The sequence below is a fragment of the Pongo pygmaeus genome, chromosome 18, assembly GCF_028885625.2.
Source record: "Pongo pygmaeus isolate AG05252 chromosome 18, NHGRI_mPonPyg2-v2.0_pri, whole genome shotgun sequence".
In the NCBI taxonomy this organism is placed as follows: Eukaryota; Metazoa; Chordata; class Mammalia; order Primates; family Hominidae; genus Pongo; species Pongo pygmaeus.
The window spans coordinates 30145295-30163761 of record NC_072391.2 but is presented as its reverse complement, the minus strand read 5'-3'; the positions used below and the strand labels follow the sequence as shown (position 1 = coordinate 30163761).

The 18467-nt window shown below is 53.2% G+C and overlaps 1 protein-coding gene across 1 annotated transcript in view; it reads left to right on the top strand.

The window, feature by feature from the left end:
- Window positions 1-18159, top strand: part of GTF3C1 (general transcription factor IIIC subunit 1) — an 89888-nt gene extending 71729 nt beyond the window's left edge. Inside the window, exons 28-37 of the mRNA XM_054452716.2 lie at window positions 224-286; window positions 2191-2284; window positions 6808-6980; window positions 8336-8623; window positions 9181-9440; window positions 13209-13489; window positions 13913-14429; window positions 15157-15208; window positions 16265-16457; window positions 17207-18159. Coding sequence (XP_054308691.1) covers window positions 224-286; window positions 2191-2284; window positions 6808-6980; window positions 8336-8623; window positions 9181-9440; window positions 13209-13489; window positions 13913-14429; window positions 15157-15208; window positions 16265-16457; window positions 17207-17419 — 2134 coding nt within the window. The 3' untranslated portion in view covers window positions 17420-18159. The remainder of the gene's footprint in view (window positions 1-223; window positions 287-2190; window positions 2285-6807; window positions 6981-8335; window positions 8624-9180; window positions 9441-13208; window positions 13490-13912; window positions 14430-15156; window positions 15209-16264; window positions 16458-17206) is intronic.
- The last annotated feature ends 308 nt before the right edge of the window (window positions 18160-18467 follow it).

Sequence of the window (18467 nt, the reverse complement as noted above, 5' to 3'; positions counted from 1 at the left end):
GGTAAGTGGACATTGCACATTTTCTCAGCCCTCCTTTTTATAACAGGCAGAACAGGGTATATTCTCATTTTAATTTACATGCACAGCGCTCTACATTTGGTGAGTTTAACATTTCTCCCACTCCTAACACTTTAGCCAATAAATGGCCATCTTGAGCCAGCATCCGCTTGCTTAGTGAGGAGCTGTTTTGTTTCATTGACATGCTCTTATGTTTCTTTTGCAGGTACCGAGTTTTGGCGATTGGGGATGAAAAAGATCAAACCAGGAAAGAGGATGAACTTAACAGGTAAGTACTGATATATAGAGTAGCTTTTCCTCAGCTGCTTAATAACTTGGTGGCTGACAACCTATTGCACTGGGGTAATCTAGGGCCAAATCCAGCCACTACCTGTTTGTGTAAACAAAATTTTATTGGCATACAGCCATGCTCATTCTGTATGTTGTCTATGCTGCTTTTATGCAAGAACATCAGAGGTGAATACAATTGACCTTTGAACAACTTGTGGGTAAGGGGATGCCGACCCCCTGCACAGTCAAAAATCCACATAGAACTTTTTTTTTTTTCCTTTTTTTTTCTTTTGAGATGGAGTCTCGCTCTTTAGCCCAGGCTGAAGTGCAGTGGATTGATCTCAGCTCACTGCAGCCTCTGCCTCCTTGGTTCAGGTGATTCTCATTCTTCAGCCTCCCGAATAGCTGAGATTACAGGCACCTACCACCACACCCAGCTAATTTTTGTATTTTTTAGTAGAGACAGGGTTTTGCCATGTTGGCCAGACTGGTCTCGAACTCCTGGCCTCAAGTGATCTGCCCGCCTTGGCCTCTCAAAGTGCTGGGATTACAGGCATAAGCCACCACTCCTGGCCCAAGTATAACTTTTGACTCCCTAAACCTAACCACTGATAGCCTACTGTTGATCAGAAACCTTATCAATAACAGACAATTGATTAATAAACAGGAGTAAGCCACTATGCCTGGCCACACTTGTAACTTTTGACTCCTCAAAACCTAACCACTGATAGCCTACTGTTGACCAGAAACCTTATCAATAACAGAGTTGATTAATATATATTTTGTATCTTACATGTATTATGTACTGTACTCTTAAAGTAGAGAAAAGAAACTATTAACAAAAATAAGGGGCCAGGCACGATGCCTCACGCCTGTAATCCCAGCACTTTGGGAGGACGCTGCGGGCGGATCACCTGAGGTCAAGAGTTCAAGGCCAGCCTGGCCAACATGGTGAAACCCTGTCTCTACTTAAAAATACAAAGATTAGCTGGGCGTGGCAGGCGCCTGTGATCCCAGCTGCTCGGGAGGCTGAGGCAGGAGAATCGCTTGATCCTGGGAAACGGAGGTTGCAGTGAGCTGAGATCACACCATGGCACTGAAGCCTGGGCAACATGAGCAAAACTCTGTCTCAAAAAAAAAAAAGAGAAAATCATTTACTATTCACTAAGTGGAAGTAGATCATCTTAAAGGTCTTCATCCTTGTCTTCATTTTGAGTAGTCTGAAGGGACAGAGGAAGAGGAGGGGTTGGTCTTGCTGTTTCTAGGGTGGCTGAGGTGAAAGAAAATCTATGTATAAGTGGATCTGCACAGTTCAGACCACACTGCAGAAGGGTCAGGTATAGTTGGAACAGATTCCACAGAGCCCACCAAGACTAAAGCAGGTATTAACTGGCCCTTCAGAGGAAAAGTTCCTGACCCCCTAGCGTTGAATATCACTGGCCAAACCTTAAGATAGGTTGAGGAAAGGATTTAAACTCTGAACCCATGAGCTTTCCAAGCAAAACTCAGTTCCAAAAGCCCAGGTTTTGTTTTTCCATCTTGGATAATCAATAGTCACTTTGATTTTAGCTCTGTATTTCAGTGAGAAACCTTTTTTCTTCGGAGAAAAACTCGTTTAGAATTAGAGGGAAAGAAATGAGAAGTACTAACTACATTTATTAGTGGTCATGTAAACCCGTTCTGGGTAGGTCACCCCCTATCTACTAAAAGAAACTTTTCTCCTGCAAAAATGGACCTGTTAGTAAAGCCTAGAAACCATCATATATTGTGTTTTCTTTTGTGAATAGTTTTGGCATTTGTGTCCCTTTTGTGAGATTCAAGTTTTTTTCCCTAAGAATTGCATCTGCCTGAGCTGAGCAGTGCCTGTGGTCTCATGGTGCCCTGCCGCCCCCTCTCTTTCAGCGTGGATGACATCCACTTTCTGGTGCTCCAGAACCTGATCCAGAGCACGCTGGCCCTCTCAGACAGTCAGATGAAGTCCTACCAGTCATTCCAGGTGGGTGCCGGCTGCCCAGCAGCACAGTGGGGTTGTGGGCCCTTCCGAGGCCGGGCTTGTGAGGTACTGCCCCTGCCCTTCTCCGCTGTGGGCTTTTGGGCTGATTCCCCCAACATGCCAGCCCACACGTCTTTCAACTTTATTTTTTTATCGTTGTTTTATTTTTATTTCATTGTGTTTATTGTGTATGTTTATGGTATACAACTGGAGGATTTGATGTACGTATACATTGCAGAATAATCGCCACAATCAAGCCAATTAGCACATCCATCACCCCACATAGTACCTTTTCTCGTTACGGTGAGCACACTTGGTGCATTTCAAGTGTACAGCTCCGGATTGTCACCTGTCATGACCAAGCTGTGAGCCTCCAGGGCTTAGCATCTCATAGAACTGAAGCTTTGCACCCCTTGGCCAGCTTTCCTCATCTCTCTCTTTACTCTTTAAAGCATGGGGATGGGATCCAGTGACCTCCACAATCCCTCCCAGAGATGAAGTTTTTAAGTCTAATGTTTAAGACAGAAAATGAAGCAGGAGAGGAAATGAGGCATGGCAAAGGACCTGAGAAAGTAATTGAGCTATACCGCGTAGCTTTTCAAATCATCACTTTGGAATGCCAAGATATTCTGGTTGTGGGTGGTCACTGGATGGGAAAGCTGCCTTTCCGTGGGCAGTGAGTCATCTGTCTCCCGAGGACACAGGTCCATGCGGCCGCTCTGCTGCGGCTGAAGGAAGATGAGAGTGAGAAAGGGAAATCACATCGAACCCCCGGTGGAGCCTGGGAAGTCAGTGGTCTTACTACTCTTATACAAATGTGGGCACTTGAGGTTCAGAGAAGTTAAATCACACACCCAAGACCACATAGCTCAGTCATCACCCAAGACCCCAACAGAGAGGTGCTGAGGGGCCCCAGCCAGTGCTGCCCAGGGCCTCGTTCTCCCCTAAGTCATCAAAAGTGAATTATAAGGAGGACCCGTTCATTTTGTATTTAATCACTAACCCTAAAAATCTGCTCCTGGCTTACATTAACAAGTCACCTAATTTGGAATACGAGGGGAAAAAAGAATAAGAAAACAAAGGGACTTTCCTAGTCCCGCCGATGAATTCAGATGGGTGAGGACCCGATCATTAGGGCGCCTCAAAGTCCACAGAGAGATCTTATAGCATGTGGAGCCCAAGCCCTATCCTCAGAGACTCCAGTCAAGAGCAGCAGAGTGGGGCCCTGATAAGAGGGTGCCCCCCCTCCCCAATCCCAAATGGGCCACCCTTGCAGAAACAGCAGTGTCAACCCCGGTGGGGCGCTGCACGTGCTTGTTACTTTGGCCACAGCGGGGCAGGGAGGACTGGGGGAAATGGAACTGGTTCAGGAAAATGCCACGCTGGGCTTGAGTGCCCTGCTTCAGAGCAGCACCCTGGCCCTGGTCTTTAACAGCCATGGCCAGGCCTCAGCACACCCAAGACTGAGTGTGCATTTGATTTCTCCTGTTTTAATCACCACCTGGAGGTTCTCTGTGCCTCCTGCAGGGACACGTGGGACCATCAATCAGGGAGGCCCAAGCAATGTCCTCCATATACTTGCTGTGCATCCCTTGAACTCTGTTTTATTTCCTCCTGCCTGTTTTACACATACGGTCAAGTGTACACATTTGGAGTGGAAGGCTAGTATCTGTGCCATGCACCCTCTGCCACCCCAGCATTTTGTAGATGAAAGCAAAGCCCTGTCTGAGCCTGAACTTGCAGAGAAAAGAATAAATAGTATTGGGTGAAGTTCCAAATAAACAGTCCACAGACCATATTTTATTGGTCTCATGCTTGTTTAAAAGGAAAAAACAAATTTTTTTTTTATTTTTTATTTTTCAAAAAATGTTTTTTCCAACATTGCACACAGGAGTCCAAATTTCTGACTTCTGGCTGTGGGGTGGGCTTTTCAGCTGTCCTGCTAATTAGTGGCTCAGAGCTGGAGGGGACTTTGGGGATCCTTCCCACTGTACCCCACCTCCAAACAAGAAAGCCCAGCCCCAATGGCAAAAGCCGGGCCCCCTGCGTTCCAGCCAGGCCTGTCCCCAGTATTATTCCCACGGCTTTTTCCTCCTCCAGCATGTGGTCCATCTCCAGGTGGCACCTGGGTTCTGATGTGTGGTACCGAAGGCCTAGTCACTCTGCCTCAACCCCCAGGGGCATGGAAAGTCACCTTAGAAAGACCACAGGCCTGCGTGGCCTCCCTCCCTGAGCAGGAAACAGGACACTTCTTTAGTGACTCTTGAGTGAGGACTGGAAGGCCAACAGCAATGTCAGAGCCCCATAGGGGACCCTGCGAGGCTCCCCTCAATGTTCCGGGAAGCCAGTGGAAGGCTGCAGGTGGGCTCACTGTGCCTGTGACAGCCCAGCCTCTTGGAAATGTGAGTGGGTGGACCATACCCCCCAACTCACCACACATGGCCTGAGCGCTCCTATCCTGTTGTGTGGGAGTACACCCATTCGCTAGTTATATTCAAATGGGAGAGAAGAGCAAAGTCACAGGAGGCTTGTCACAAGGAGTGAGATGCAGCTTCCCTCCAGTGCTCTAGGGAAGGGTGATGGTATAATGGCCACTCCCAGCTTCTCCCGTCTGCCACATGGAGAGTGTTCCCCCATAAGGTCTGATGGTCTGCATGCCCAGGACTGGCACAGAGGTGCTATCTAGAGGAAGCAGAGTTGCACAGGCTTCATTCAGACATGCTCCGGGGAACACCTGAGTGCTGCCCCAGAGCCCCAGCTGACCACCGCACCGGTCCCCGGTCCCCTTGTGTCCCTCCACTGGAAGGAAGGTGCAGTGGTGAGGTTGCTCTTCTCTCCTCTGACCCACCCCTGCCTGACAGTGTGACCTCAGAAGATCACTTAAAGTCCATGTGCCTCAGCCTCCTCTGTCACTCAAGGTTCTGGGGGCAGCACCTAAAATCCTTAGACCATGACAGGGATTTTTCTTGGCCAGCACTTTTGAGGAGACAGTCCTATAGGAGCTCTCTCAGAGGATGGCAAATGCTAGATACTCAGGAACTGCTGGTTGCTCGCCCTTTGCAGAAACTGGGAGTAACAGAGACTCTGCTGACTGCACAGTCCTTTGAGCTGCTTGTCCACTAGGTGGGGCCAGGTCCATGAGACTTAGCAGGCTGAGCCATGAAGTCACCATGGCATGTCCAGCAGAGGTACTTCCTTCTGCCTAGGCACTGGGGTGGCAACAGCAAGAGTTGAATCTAGGCCAGGCATGGTGGCTTACGCCTGTAATCCCAGCACTTTAGGAGGCTGAGGAAGGATGAGGCCAGGAGTTCGAGACCAGCCTGGGCAACATGGTGAAAAACCCATCTCTACAAAAATAGAAAAATTAACCAGGCATAGTGCCTGTAGTCCCAGCTACCCAGGAGGCTGAAGCAGGAGGACCGCTTGAGCCAGGAGGTCGAGGCTGCAGTGAGCTATGTTGGTGTCACTGTACTCCAGCCTGGGCAACAGAGTGAGACCCTGGCTCAAAAAAAAAAAAAAAAGGAGTTGAATCTGTGTTCTCCTGGGACTTCCAAACAATGAGTAAGCAGATGAGATTGTTTCAGGTGGCTGCTATGGAGAAAATAAAACAGGATAATATAAGGCAATTGACCTCAGAGGAGGAGAATGGAGACGGATTTGTTACTTGAGGGGAAATATTTGGGCTGAGCCCTGAATGTTGAGGAATCAGCCATGCAAAGATTAGGGGAGTGGCAAGGCAAAGGCCCCAAGGTAGGATGCCTCGGCTTTTTCAAGAAATGTAAGAAGGTCCAGGAGGCTGGAGGGCAGTGAGCAAGGGGTGGTGTTGGGGAATGTGAGGCCAGAGTGGCGGGTGGGCGGGCAGGGTCCCACTTATCAGGCTCCTTGTTGTGAAGGACTGGTTGTGGTCACATCTGCAGAGGGAAGTCCTTGGGGGTTTTGAGGCAGGGCAGGAATGTGTGGTCTGATTTAGGCATGGAAGGATTACTTTGGCTGCTGTGGAGAATGGTCAGGGGTTGGGGTAAGGTGACATGGGGAAGGAGGGAGACCAGTCAGCTGGGGACAATGGTGAGAAAGAATGGTGGCATGGACTAGATGGGCCAGTGCAGGTGGCATGAACCCGATGCATTGGAAGGTAGAGCCCACCTGACGTGCTTTTGGCTGGATGGGAGGCCAAGGGACAGAGTGGTAGACCAGATGATTCTGTGTTGATTCCCTCTGTCTATATCCAAAAGAAATCAGCTTGGGAGTGAATAGCCCCGCTCTCTCGTCAGTTCCCTGTCCTTTGTGGTCTCTGGAAGTGTGACCTGATGGCCCGAGAATTGGGATTGCTGACTTCCTCAGCACCCCTCCCCCCCATACACACACTCACACACACACTCACTGACACACACATACGCCAGCCTGGGCCTCCCACGATCGGTCACTTCCTCTGTAAAGCATCGGCCGCAGCCTCTGCCTCCACATACCTCAGCCCTCTTCCTGGCCGGCTGGAGAACCCTACTCACCCTCGCCGTGCTGTGTTGCAGACTTTCCGTCTCTATCGGGAGTACAAGGACCACGTTCTTGTGAAGGCCTTCATGGAGTGCCAGAAGAGGAGCTTGGTCAACCGGCGCCGGGTCAACCACACTCTGGGCCCCAAGAAGAACCGGGCCCTCCCCTTTGTGCCAATGTCCTACCAGCTATCCCAGACCTACTACAGGTGAGTACCTGTCAGGAGCCCTGGGTACTCCGAGGTTGAGCCACGCCCTGTCTGTAAAGAGGAGCAAAGGAAGCATGGTGGCCATGAAAGCATGTAGGAGCCAGGGACCTTCGCAGCCTCATGTGCAAGATGCAGGCTCTGGGGTTTCCTGCAGCCCCTCACTTCCTTCCTGGTGTGGGGATCAGGTGAGCGCTGGCAGCTTCTTTGTGTTGGTGGCATTACCATTTTGCAGGTGGTTTGTTTCCGTTTCTCTCGTCAGATGGAGTGAAATCAGCTTGCAATTAATAATTGGCCTGGCTGGAAGTCCACCCTCCTGTTCCAGCATAGCCTCAGTCCCTCTTCTGTGTAGCCCTGAGACCCGGGAAGCCTCCTGGGCCCATTCGCAGCACCAACAGCCAGTGCAGGTTTGGGGGGCAGAGGTGCATTCAGACAGGCATCCTCCTGGGGCTCCCTCCTGAAGCACTCTTGCAGTGTGGCTTCATGCCGCAGAGAGTGTTGCACCACCAGCCTCTTGACCACATGCAGAGAGTCCCTGAGGACATTCCCAAGCCGCCATCTTGACAGCTTCCCCTTCACACCATTCTCCTTGCCTGCACTCAGGTCTGCACGGGGCTGCAGTCAGATGCTCAGAGACAGCACCATGAATCTTCTTTTGGTTCTTTGATCCCATCCCTTCCCTGTGACTGCAGATACATCCTCCTCCCCAAACCCTCATCCCGAATGACCCTCAGGCCCCTGGGAAGTAGATGTGGCAGCAGAAGATACGTGTCCAAATCCCACAAGGCCATTTGTCACGGAGACACTGCTCTGACCGCATGTCCCCATCTGAACCGAGGGCAGTGGTCAGCAGACAAGGAAGGCCTTTTTGGTCCCTCCCTCTGACCCTGGTAGCAGGGTCACGGAATGTTGCTCTCTAGACAGAGCCAGGGAAGTGACTCACCAGGCACTGCGTGGAGACAGCTTGGGCACACGTGTAAGACGAGGGCTGGCTTTGTGCGAAGACTATTATTACAGAAACCATGTTCACCATCCCTAGTTCAGCAGCTGTGTACAGTGAGCCCCTGTAAGGTGAGCCTGCCAGTGCCTTCCTGGAGTGCCAGGTGAGGCCACATTGAATTAGATGAGGAGACAGGACTCTGCCTGGAAGGTACTCAGGCAGACGGGGAAGAGAGACACAAACACCACTAGGTGGGAATGCAGCGCCTTCATCTGGGATGGGACAGAGAGCTTTAGGGGAGAAGTGGGGCGTTTTGCTTAGTTCTCACCATAATGATTTGACGTGCTCATAGCCCATCCAAATGAAGGCTTCCCACGGCTGGCCCTCAGTCAGGCCCTTCCTTTCTTTTTGTCTGTAGGATTTTTACATGGCGATTTCCAAGCACCATCTGCACGGAGTCATTCCAGTTTTTGGACAGAATGCAGGCTGCCAGCAAGTTGGACCAGCCTGATCGTTTCTCTTTCAAAGACCAGGATAATAACGAGCCCACAAATGACATGGTGGCCTTTTCATTAGACGGCCCTGGAGGAAATTGTGTGGCCATCCTGACCCTCTTCTCTCTGGGCCTCATTTCCGTGGATGTCAGGATCCCGGAGCAGATCATCGTGGTAGACAGCTCAATGGTGGAGAATGAGGTCATCAAAAGGTAAGAGTCCGGCATCCTCAGCATCAGGTCTGGCCACGTGCTAGGCATTGGCCAGATACAGACGGGCAGGGGTCAGCAGTGCCTTCCGGGAGCTTGTGGGATGGGAGTTGCAGATGAGTGACTGGGGATTATAGGCCAGTGTCCAAGGTGTCCTCTGCTGGTGCCTCCCAGGTGTTATGGGAATCAGCCAAAGAGAAGGACGCAGCACAGCGGGGCAGGGGAGGGGCAGGGAAGAGAAGGGAGGACTGTTCCCGAGGGCCTCGCAACGGAACTGGGGCTTCCTGGGGAAATGGGTGTTTTCTGGGTTGAGAGACGGGCAAGAGGAACAGTCCCCACAGAGATGCAGATATGTGACAAGGGGTGAGCGCAGTGCGCGGGAAGGTGGGAAAGGGGATGGATCTGGGGCAGCCGTCCACACCAGCCTAGGTAATGAAGCACAGCCAGTTTCTGGGGCCACTGCTGAAGCCCAGCCACAGAGGCCTCTCGAGGGAGGGGAGAGGCTGCAGTAGCAGCTGGCTGGCCTATGCTCAGGTATCCAGGTCACAATTCCCTTCTAGCTTGGGGAAGGACGGCAGCCTGGAAGATGACGAGGATGAAGAGGATGACTTGGACGAAGGCATAGGGGGCAAGCGCCGGAGCATGGAGGTGAAACCTGCGCAGGCCTCCCACACCAACTACCTGCTGATGAGGGGTTACTACTCCCCCGGCATCGTCAGCACCCGCAACCTCAACCCCAATGACAGCATTGTGGTCAACTCCTGCCAGATGAAGTTCCAGCTCCGCTGCACCCCTGTGCCTGCCCGGCTCAGTCCCGCTGGTGAGTGCTCCTGCTGGTGCTGTGGGAGGGCCTGGCCTCGCCATCATCCAGGAAGATCCTGAGGCCCAGCCTGGGACCTAGACCTTCAGGCTCCCCAGGCCAGGCGTGCAGCCACAGGACACACAGAAAAACACACCCCATCCTTGCAGCTGACTCAAGGGACGCCTTCCCCAGGTGCCTGTGCTGTGCCCACACCTCTGTGGGAGAGCTCCCCGCACCGCCTCTTTTAGTCACAGCTGTGCTGCAGGCACCGGCAGTCACTCAGGTGGGCTCACAAGGAAGAGCAGAGCACTTCCGCTTCCCCACCCCGCCCACTCTCCACGGGCGGCCCTGTCACTGCCCGAGCTCTAGTCTCCTGGTACTTAGCTCTGCAACTCTAAAGTGTGCGCTCTTAGGAACCTTTTAGGTATTATCTTTTGACCCCTTGCTAGGAAGGATAAGTATTCCACTCACATTCATGATCTCCTGCCTCCTTTACTTCCAATTTTGACACTATTTTAGTTCTATTGATTACCTTTGAAACTTTACTTTTTATTTTTATTTATTTATTTGAAATGATTGAGATGGGGACTCGCTATGTTGCCCAGGCTGGTTTCAAACTCCTGGCCTTAAGTGATTTTCCCACCTCCGCCTCCCAAAGTGATAGGATTACAGGCATGAGCCACCACACCAAGCTTATTTTTTAGAGACAGGGTCTTGCTCTGTTGCTCAGGCTGGAGTGCAGTGGCACGATGATAGCTCACTGTCATGTCTAGCTCCTGAGCTCAGGTCATCCTCCTGTCTCAGTCTCCTGAGTAGCTTGGACTATAGGCATGTGCCACCACAGCCAGCTAATTTTTTAATTTTTTGTAGAGACAGGGCCTTGCTCTGTTGCCCAGGCTGGTCTCAGGCCTCAAGGGATTCTCCCGCCATGGCCTCCCAAAGTGCTGGGACAACAGGCATGAGCTACCATGTCAGACCTAGTTTATGTAATATTCTAAATCCTTTGTTGCCATTTCAATGATGTTCTCAGCGTCTTTACCAGGAGTAGATTCTATGTCAAGAAACTCAAGAAACCATCCTCTTTGCTCCTCTATAAGAAGCAAGTCCTCATCTGTTCAAGTTTGATCCTGAGATTGCAGCAATTCCATCCCATCTTCAGACTCTACCTCTAGTTCTCTTGTTATTTCCACTGCATCTGCAGTTACTTTCTCCGCTGAAGACTTGAACCCCTCAAAGTCATCCATGAGGCTGGGAATCAATTTCTTCCAAACTCCTTTTGATGCTGGTATTTTGACCACCTCCCATGAATCACAAATGTTCTTAATGGCATCTAGAATGGTGACTCCTTTCCAGAAGGTTTTCAGTTTCCTTTGTCCAGATCCATCAGAGGAATCACTATAATAGCTATAGCTTTACGAAATGTATTTCTTTCTTTCTTTTTTTTTTTTTTTTGAGACAGAGTTTCACTCTTGTCGCCTGGACTGGAGTGCAGCGGCATGATCTCAGTTCACTGCAACCTCCACCTCCCAGGTTCAAGTGATTCTCCTAGCTCAGCCTCCCAAGTAGCTGGGATTACAGGTGCCCACCAACACACCTGGCTAATTTTTGTATTTTTAGTAGAGACGGTGTTTTACCATGTTGGGCAGGCTGGTCTTGAACTCGTGCCCTCAGGTGATCCACCCGCCTTAGCCTCCCAAAGTGCTGGGATTACAGGCGTGAGCCACCGTGTCCGGCCATCAAATGTATTTCTTAAATAATAAGACTTGAAAGTGAAATGACTCCTTGATCCATGGGGTACAGAATGGATGTTGTGCTAGCAGGCATGAAAACAACATTCATCTCCTTGAACATCTCCATCAGAGCTCATGGGTGACCAGGGGCATCATGAATCAGCATACCATTGAAAGGCATCTTTTTTGTCTGAGCAGTAGGTCTCTACAGTGGGCTTAAAATATTCAGTAAGCCACACTGTAAACAGATGTGCTGTCATCCAGCTTTGCTCTTCTGTTTATAGGGCACAGGCAGAATAGATTTAACATAATTCTTAAGGGCCCTAAGAATTTGGGGATGGGAAATGAGCACTGGCTTCAACTTAAAGTCACCAGCTGCATTACTTCCTATCGAGAATGGCCAGTCGTTTGAAGCCTTGAAACCAGGCCTTGCCTTTTCCTTTGTAGCCATGAAAGTCCTAGATGGCATCTTCCAACATAAAACTGTTTTGTGCACATTGAAAATCTGTTTAGTGTATCCACCTTTGTTACTGATCTCAGCTAGAGCTTCTGGAGAACTTGCTGCAACTTCTCCATCAGCATTTGGTGCTTCACCTTTTACTTTTATGTTACGGAGATGGCTTCTTTCCTTAAACTTCATGAACCAACCTCTGCTAGCTTCCAAGTTTTCTTCTGCATCTTCCTCACCTCTCTCAGCCTTCATAGAATTGAAGAGAGTTAGGGCCTTTCTCTGGATTAGGCTTTGGCTTAAGGAAGGGTTGTGGCTGGTTGATCTATCCAGACTGCTGAAACTTTCTCCATATCAGCAACAAGGCTGTTTTTGCTTTATTATTGTTTGTGTGTTCCCTGGAGTAGCACTTTTAATTTCCTTCAAGAACTTTTCCTTTGCCCTCACAACTTTGACTAACTTTGGCACAAGAGGCCCAGCTTTCATCTATATTGGCTGTCACCATGCTTTCCTCGCAAAGCCTGATATTTTCTAGCTTTTGATGTAAAGTGAGAGATGTCCAACTCTTCCTTTCACTTGAACGCAGAGGGGTCATTGTAAGGTTATTAACTGGCCTGACTTCAATGTTGTTGTGTCTCAGGAATAGGGAGCCCCAGGAGAGGGAAGAAAATGGGGAATGGCTGGTCCCTGGAGTTGCCAGAACACACATGATATTTATTAATTAAGTTTGCTGTCTTATGTGGGCATGGTTTGTGGTGCCCCAAAACAATTACAATAGTAAGGGCAAAGATCACTGATCACAGGTCACCGTCACAGATATGATAATCATGAAAAAGTTGAAATATTCTGAGAATTCCCAAGCACGACAGACAGAAATCGAGCACACGGTGTTGTGAAAGTGGTGCCCGTAGACTCTATTGATGCAGACTTGCCGCAAGCCTTCAGTATGTAAAAAACCCCAAAACACAATATCTGTGAAGCACAATGAAGTGAGGTGCGCTGTTGAAGTTGATGTTGTTCACTGTACGTTTCATAACCACAGTTAGAATTCTATACTTTGTCTGGAGTTTGGACTGGGCGAAAATGTAGTAATAACCTATCAATTATGGCTTTAGCAGAGACATAGTCCATAGGAAGCAACAGAAGCCAGCCCTGGCTAGTGTAGGCGAAAGTAGGATGGGTAGAAGGGGCCTGGAGTATCTCACAGGGTCTAAGGAACAGTGGGTATATGAGCAGCAGGAAGGGATGGGACCAGGCCAGCCCTGGTCAGGGACTCCCCGTCAGAGCACTGGACTTTACAGTTCTCGAACCCCAGTCCTCGGTCTCTGTGCCCTTCACTTTACATCTTGAGCAGGAGAATCATAGTGACCAGGAGAAATCCAGTCAGCTGTTGTGTCCCAGTCAGCTGTAGTCAGAGGCCCAGGGTCACAGATCAGGAGCCTGACTGCTAGCGGCCCAGTGTGTCCACCCAGCAGGTGACCCCTGTGGCTGTCGGGGAAGCAGTGAGTTGGTGCTGGAGCATGCCTTTCCTGAGTGTGGCCTGTGCATTGCTCAGGGAAGGGGGGTCCTCTGTCAGGCTGCCTCTGATCTTCCACTGTGTCCCCACAGCCGCTCCTCTGGAAGAGCTAACAGTGGGAACCTCTTGCCTCCCTGATACGTTCACCAAGCTGATAAACCCCCAGGAAAACACCTGCAGCTTGGAGGAGTTTGTCCTCCAGCTGGAGCTGTCTGGGTATAGTCCCGAAGACCTGACTGCTGCCTTGGAGATCTTGGAAGCCATTATAGCCACGGGTTGTTTTGGGATTGACAAGGAGGAGCTGTGCAGACGGTTCTCGGCCTTGGAGAAGGCAGGTGGTGGGCGCACCAGGACGTTCGCAGATTGCATCCAGGTGAGCTGTGCTTTAGGTTAGCCGGATACCACTGAAGCGGAAATTGCAGCTCCTAGGCCAGGTGCACACTGAGGATGGGCTTGATTTGGGGCATAGCATGCTGCGATCTTTTTAAACGTTGAATTAGTCATTAACATTTGAAAACTGGAGCATTTCACATCCGCTTTGAGGGTACAGTTGTGGATCCCCGAAGGTCACACAGCTGACGTGGTTCACGAGCGGCCAGAGAGGAAGAGAGGCTGCTCCAGGGCACAGGGCTAGCAAGGGGCAGCCCCGGGGCTGGGAGCCAGGCCCACCTCGTGGGCCTGGGCTGCTCAGGGCACTCAACCTGCCAGGCAGGGGAGGCCACTCCGCTTGTCCCCCGTCACCACCGTGGAGGATCCCGGGCTCCCCACAGACCCCATGTGTCTCCTGCCTCTCCAGGCCCTCCTGGAGCAGCATCAGGTGCTGGAGGTCGGCGGCAACACTGCGCGTCTGGTAGCCATGGGCTCTGCCTGGCCCTGGCTCCTGCACTCTGTGCGGCTGAAAGACAGAGAAGACGCTGACATCCAGAGAGAAGACCCCCAGGCCAGACCCCCGGAGGGGTCTTCCAGCGAGGACAGCCCTCCTGAGGGGCAGGCACCTCCTTCTTACAGCCCCCGGGGCACCAAGAGGCGCGCCAGCTGGGCCAGTGAGAATGGGGAGACCGACGCCGAGGGCACCCAGATGACCCCTGCCAAGAGGCCAGTGCTCCAGGACTCAAACTTGGCCCCCAGCCTTGGGCCCAGAGCTGAAGACGGGGCAGAAGCCCAGGCCCCATCTCCACCCCCAGCTCTTGAAGACACCGCTGCAGCGCGATCAGCACGGGAAGACCAAGAGGGTGTCGGGGAGTTCAGTTCCCCAGGTCAAGAGCAGCTGAGCGGCCAGGCGCAGCCTCCAGAGGGCTCTGAAGACCCCAGAGGTACCACGTGCCTTGTCCCCCACCCCACCTCACCCCACCCTCGCTTTCCCTCCCCTCCGTCCTGATGGGCCTCACACCTTCCTCTGGGATGGGGGACCTGCCACTGGCACAAAAGGGGCTTGACTTCAGCTTCTCAGAGCCTGAGTCCCGAGGGTGAGGATACTGCCTGTAAATGCATTTCCAGGGGAGGGCAGGCCTCCCACATCCCCAGGCAGCACTGTGAGTTCCGGAGCAGGAGCTCAGGCGGTGGGGCCAGCGTGTGCGCTGCGACAGCTGCTGTGGGGCAGTGACGGCATGGGGGTCTGAACTTCCTCGGGTGGCAGCACGCCCTTTCCTCTCCTGCGCGTCTGTCAGCAGCAGCAGCCTTCTCATGTGGCTTCTCATGTGGCGTTTTTGTTTTCTTTGGGGTGTTTTTGCCTTGGGTTTTATACCACCCTTGTGGTCAGGGCTTCTGGGTGGAAAATGAGGTGTTCGCTGGCTTCCTGCAATGTGGGGCTTGTCTGGGCCTGGGACGATGCTTGCATGTGGCGCTGTGTGCGGCAGTCTGCCCGGCCCCGCCACCTCCAGGGTGGCCTCTCTGTGAGATGCTCGTTGTCCTTTTTTTTGACACTTCATCCCCTGAGCCTCGAGGTGCCCTGCTCATGCTAGGTACCATGTTGAAGGTGAGGGGGCAGAGATGGCTTCCCTGACTTTCTGAGTCTCTCACATTCTCTTCCTCTTCCCTCAGGGTTCACAGAGAGTTTCGGAGCTGGCAACATCTCCCAGGCAGCACGGGAAAGGTGGGTGTGGGGTTCTGGCTCCGGGGCCTGGGGTGGGGCTCTTGACAGGGACCGAGTGTAAGGATTTGTGTGAGGGTCTTTGAGGGTCTTTCCCCAGGTACCAGCTCTGACAGCCTGCCCGGCACCGTGGTTCTCGGCAGGGGTACTTGGAGGGGCGCAGTGGGCGAGCAGCAGGCGTGCTGAGCACCGGCAGTGCCCACGTTGGCCTGGAATGAGGGCTGCGCTTCCGGAACGCCCAGGGCGCTGGTGGAGAACCATGCCTGGTGCTGTCAGCTGTGCTTCACTGGCTCCTCACGGCCCACAGGCACCTCACCCACTCCTGCAGATGAGCCAGGGGTCCACAGAGGGATAAGCCCTGAATGCCCAGCTGCCCCCGGGACAACCATGCCACAGAGTTACAGGAAGCAAGGGGGCCGCAGAAGCCCCTCTGGTGGGGGCGCCTCCCGTGAGTGTGTGTGCTGACCCTAGATTGGCAGGGCCCAAGCACCCTGTGTCCTGGCTTTCAGGAGCTCAGGTGTGCCCCCTTTCAAGGCCCAGCCATAGCGATGAGAGCCTGGTGTCTAGCTCTTCCGGGTCCGCCCCACTCGTGGGCCCCGGGTGGCTGTTCAGTCTCTGGTTTAGTAACAGAAACGTCTGTTTCGAGGAAAGCGTCCCTGGAACTCTGCACATGGCGTGGAGCAGAGCTTCAGGGTCACGCTCCCGTGAGCTTCGCCACAGCCTGGAGGTGGTTTCTGCCTGGGCTGCCAGGAGAGCTGGCAAGTCCAGGAGTCACAACCCTTGTCCCTCTCCTGCCACTGTGGGTGGGCCCACCGAGGCCTCAGTTACCACAACATCTGAGCAGGACCCCACTTTGTGGTTCCACCCAGATGGCGGTCAAGGGCCCCTCTGTCCAGACAGGAGAGAAGCGGGGAGTTTGGAGAGCAGAGAGCAAGAGGTGGCTGGTCTCAGCCATGTGACCTGGGCCAGGCCTAGGACGCCCCTGACCCTCAGTGTTCTGTCTGGACGAGCTACCCTCCTGCCCCCGCCAAGCCCTGATGTCAAGCCCTCTCCCTGCAGGGACTGTGAGAGCGTCTGCTTCATCGGCCGGCCGTGGCGTGTCGTGGATGGCCACCTGAACCTTCCTGTATGCAAGGGTATGATGGAGGCCATGCTGTACCACATCATGACCAGGCCTGGCATCCCCGAGAGCTGCCTGCTGCGCCACTACCAGGGGGTCCTGCAGCCCGTCGCCGTGCTGGAGCTGCTCCAGGTGTGGGGCCTTCCCAGGTTCAGCAGGGTGTGGAGGCGGCTGGGTGCACTCAGTGGCCCGGCTGTGATGTTCAGGCCCCAGGCAGCATGCGGTACCACCATACTGCTTGCCTGCACCTTCTCCCCCAGCTTGTCCTGGGCCCCTGCCTCTCAGGCCGTCCCTCAGTGTCCTTCACCAGCTCCATGCTGCTGGCCAGGCTGGAAGATGGGGTGCCCGGGGTGCTTGTCTCTGATGCTTTCTCTGTGCCAGGGGTCACTAACTCATGAGCCCGCCGGGCCCCACAGGTCAAGCAGCTGCCCCCTGGAGCGGCTGCTTCCTGCTTGGCTGACAGTTGCCCTGTGCTCCCATGGCCCAGTGTGCCTGAGGCCTCCAGCTCCTCTGGCAGCTAGGAGCTTAAAGTTCAGGTCAGATTCCCCATGAGCCAAACAAAACCCCACCTGGAAGCCAGTCTTGGCTCACAGGAAGCTGGGATGCAGCCCGCGCTGCAGGCCTCTCCTCCACAAATGAGATTCAGCGTGGTGGCTCCAGCCAGCGCTGTACACATGCTGCTCAGGCCGCTGCCTCTCCCGCCAGGGCCTTTGCCTGAACCCTCCTGGTACATCCCCACTTGCCTCATGCCCAGTTCAGGTGCCTCCTGCTCTGGGAAGTGGCTCCCTCATACAGAGAGGGCATTCCATAAATTCTTGAAGAATAAATCAACAAGCAGGCGAGGGCAGTGCCGCTGTAACCTGTGTGTCTGGTGTCTCCAGGGCCTGGAGTCCCTCGGCTGCATCCGGAAGCGCTGGCTGAGAAAGCCAAGGCCCGTCTCGCTCTTCTCTACACCCGTGGTGGAAGAGGTGGAGGTGCCTTCCAGCCTGGACGAGAGCCCCATGGCCTTCTACGAGCCCACCTTGGACTGTACCCTCCGGCTGGGCCGTGTGTTCCCCCACGAGGTCAACTGGAACAAGTGGATCCACCTTTAGGACCCCTGTGGGTGTCCCCTCCCTCCCAGCCACCGCCTGCCACACCACTCCTGCCTGGTGCTCGGCAGACCCCACTGTGCCCCGGCCTTGGGTCTGCCGAGCCTCCTGCAGCAGGGGACGGGTGCTCTGGCCAGAGTCACAGCCTGACACGTTTCCCACTGTACTAGAACTCTGGAAAGAGGGGCTCCCCCACCTGCCTGTCCCCCAGGCTCTTCTGGGCCTTCCCCTTGGGAACTGGCCTCATCACACCGGGAGTTGGTGCTTCTTGTCTCTGGGTCTCCAGAGTTCGCCCCGCCTGTGCACACCTCACATTCCAGACTCTAGCCATCTCGGCAGGATCTCCTGGCTCCTTGAGTGCCCAGGTGCCACCAAGAGGAAGGGCCTTGTGGGATACACCTTGCAGAATAGGCATTGGTGTGCCCTGCTGTGAGGGCCCCCCCCATGGGGACTGTGGCCCCTCCGCAGGCAGGACATCCCAACCCCTGGCTGGGACTGAACCACCCAGAGCGGAGCGGCTCCCTTTCCGGCCTTGCGAGTCATCTGGCAGGCCCCAGCTGGGCTGGCTATCCGTGTCCCTCGGCCTGGCTGGTGATTCCTTGCGGGCCAGAAATCAAGAGTCCCTGTAGGTTTTGGTTTTGTTTGTTTTATTTTGTTCTTTCACCTTTTTTCCTCATTAAAAAAAAAAAAAGTCCCTGTGGAGTGTAATTATTTATTTTTTGATTAAAGGGAAGTAAAATGCATTCTGTTTTGTGTGTTTCCTAAAGCATCAGTGATTCCCCTAGGGGACTCCCTGCTTTGGCTGCAGAACAACCTGGAATAGCTGTTCCCATTGAAACCAAAGGAAGAGGGAAGGCCCTGATCCTAAGCTCAGCAGCCCCGCCCAGCCTCAGCCAGCAGGTGAGAGATGGCCTCCAGGATGGAGAGGGGCACAGGCAGCTCCCTCACCACCTTCTCAGCTGGTCCCAGGCCTGTCCCCCACAGATCAGCTCCCAGCCCAGTGCCAGGCCCACAATCAGCTTAGCACAGCCAGTGGTGTTGGCAGGGCCTG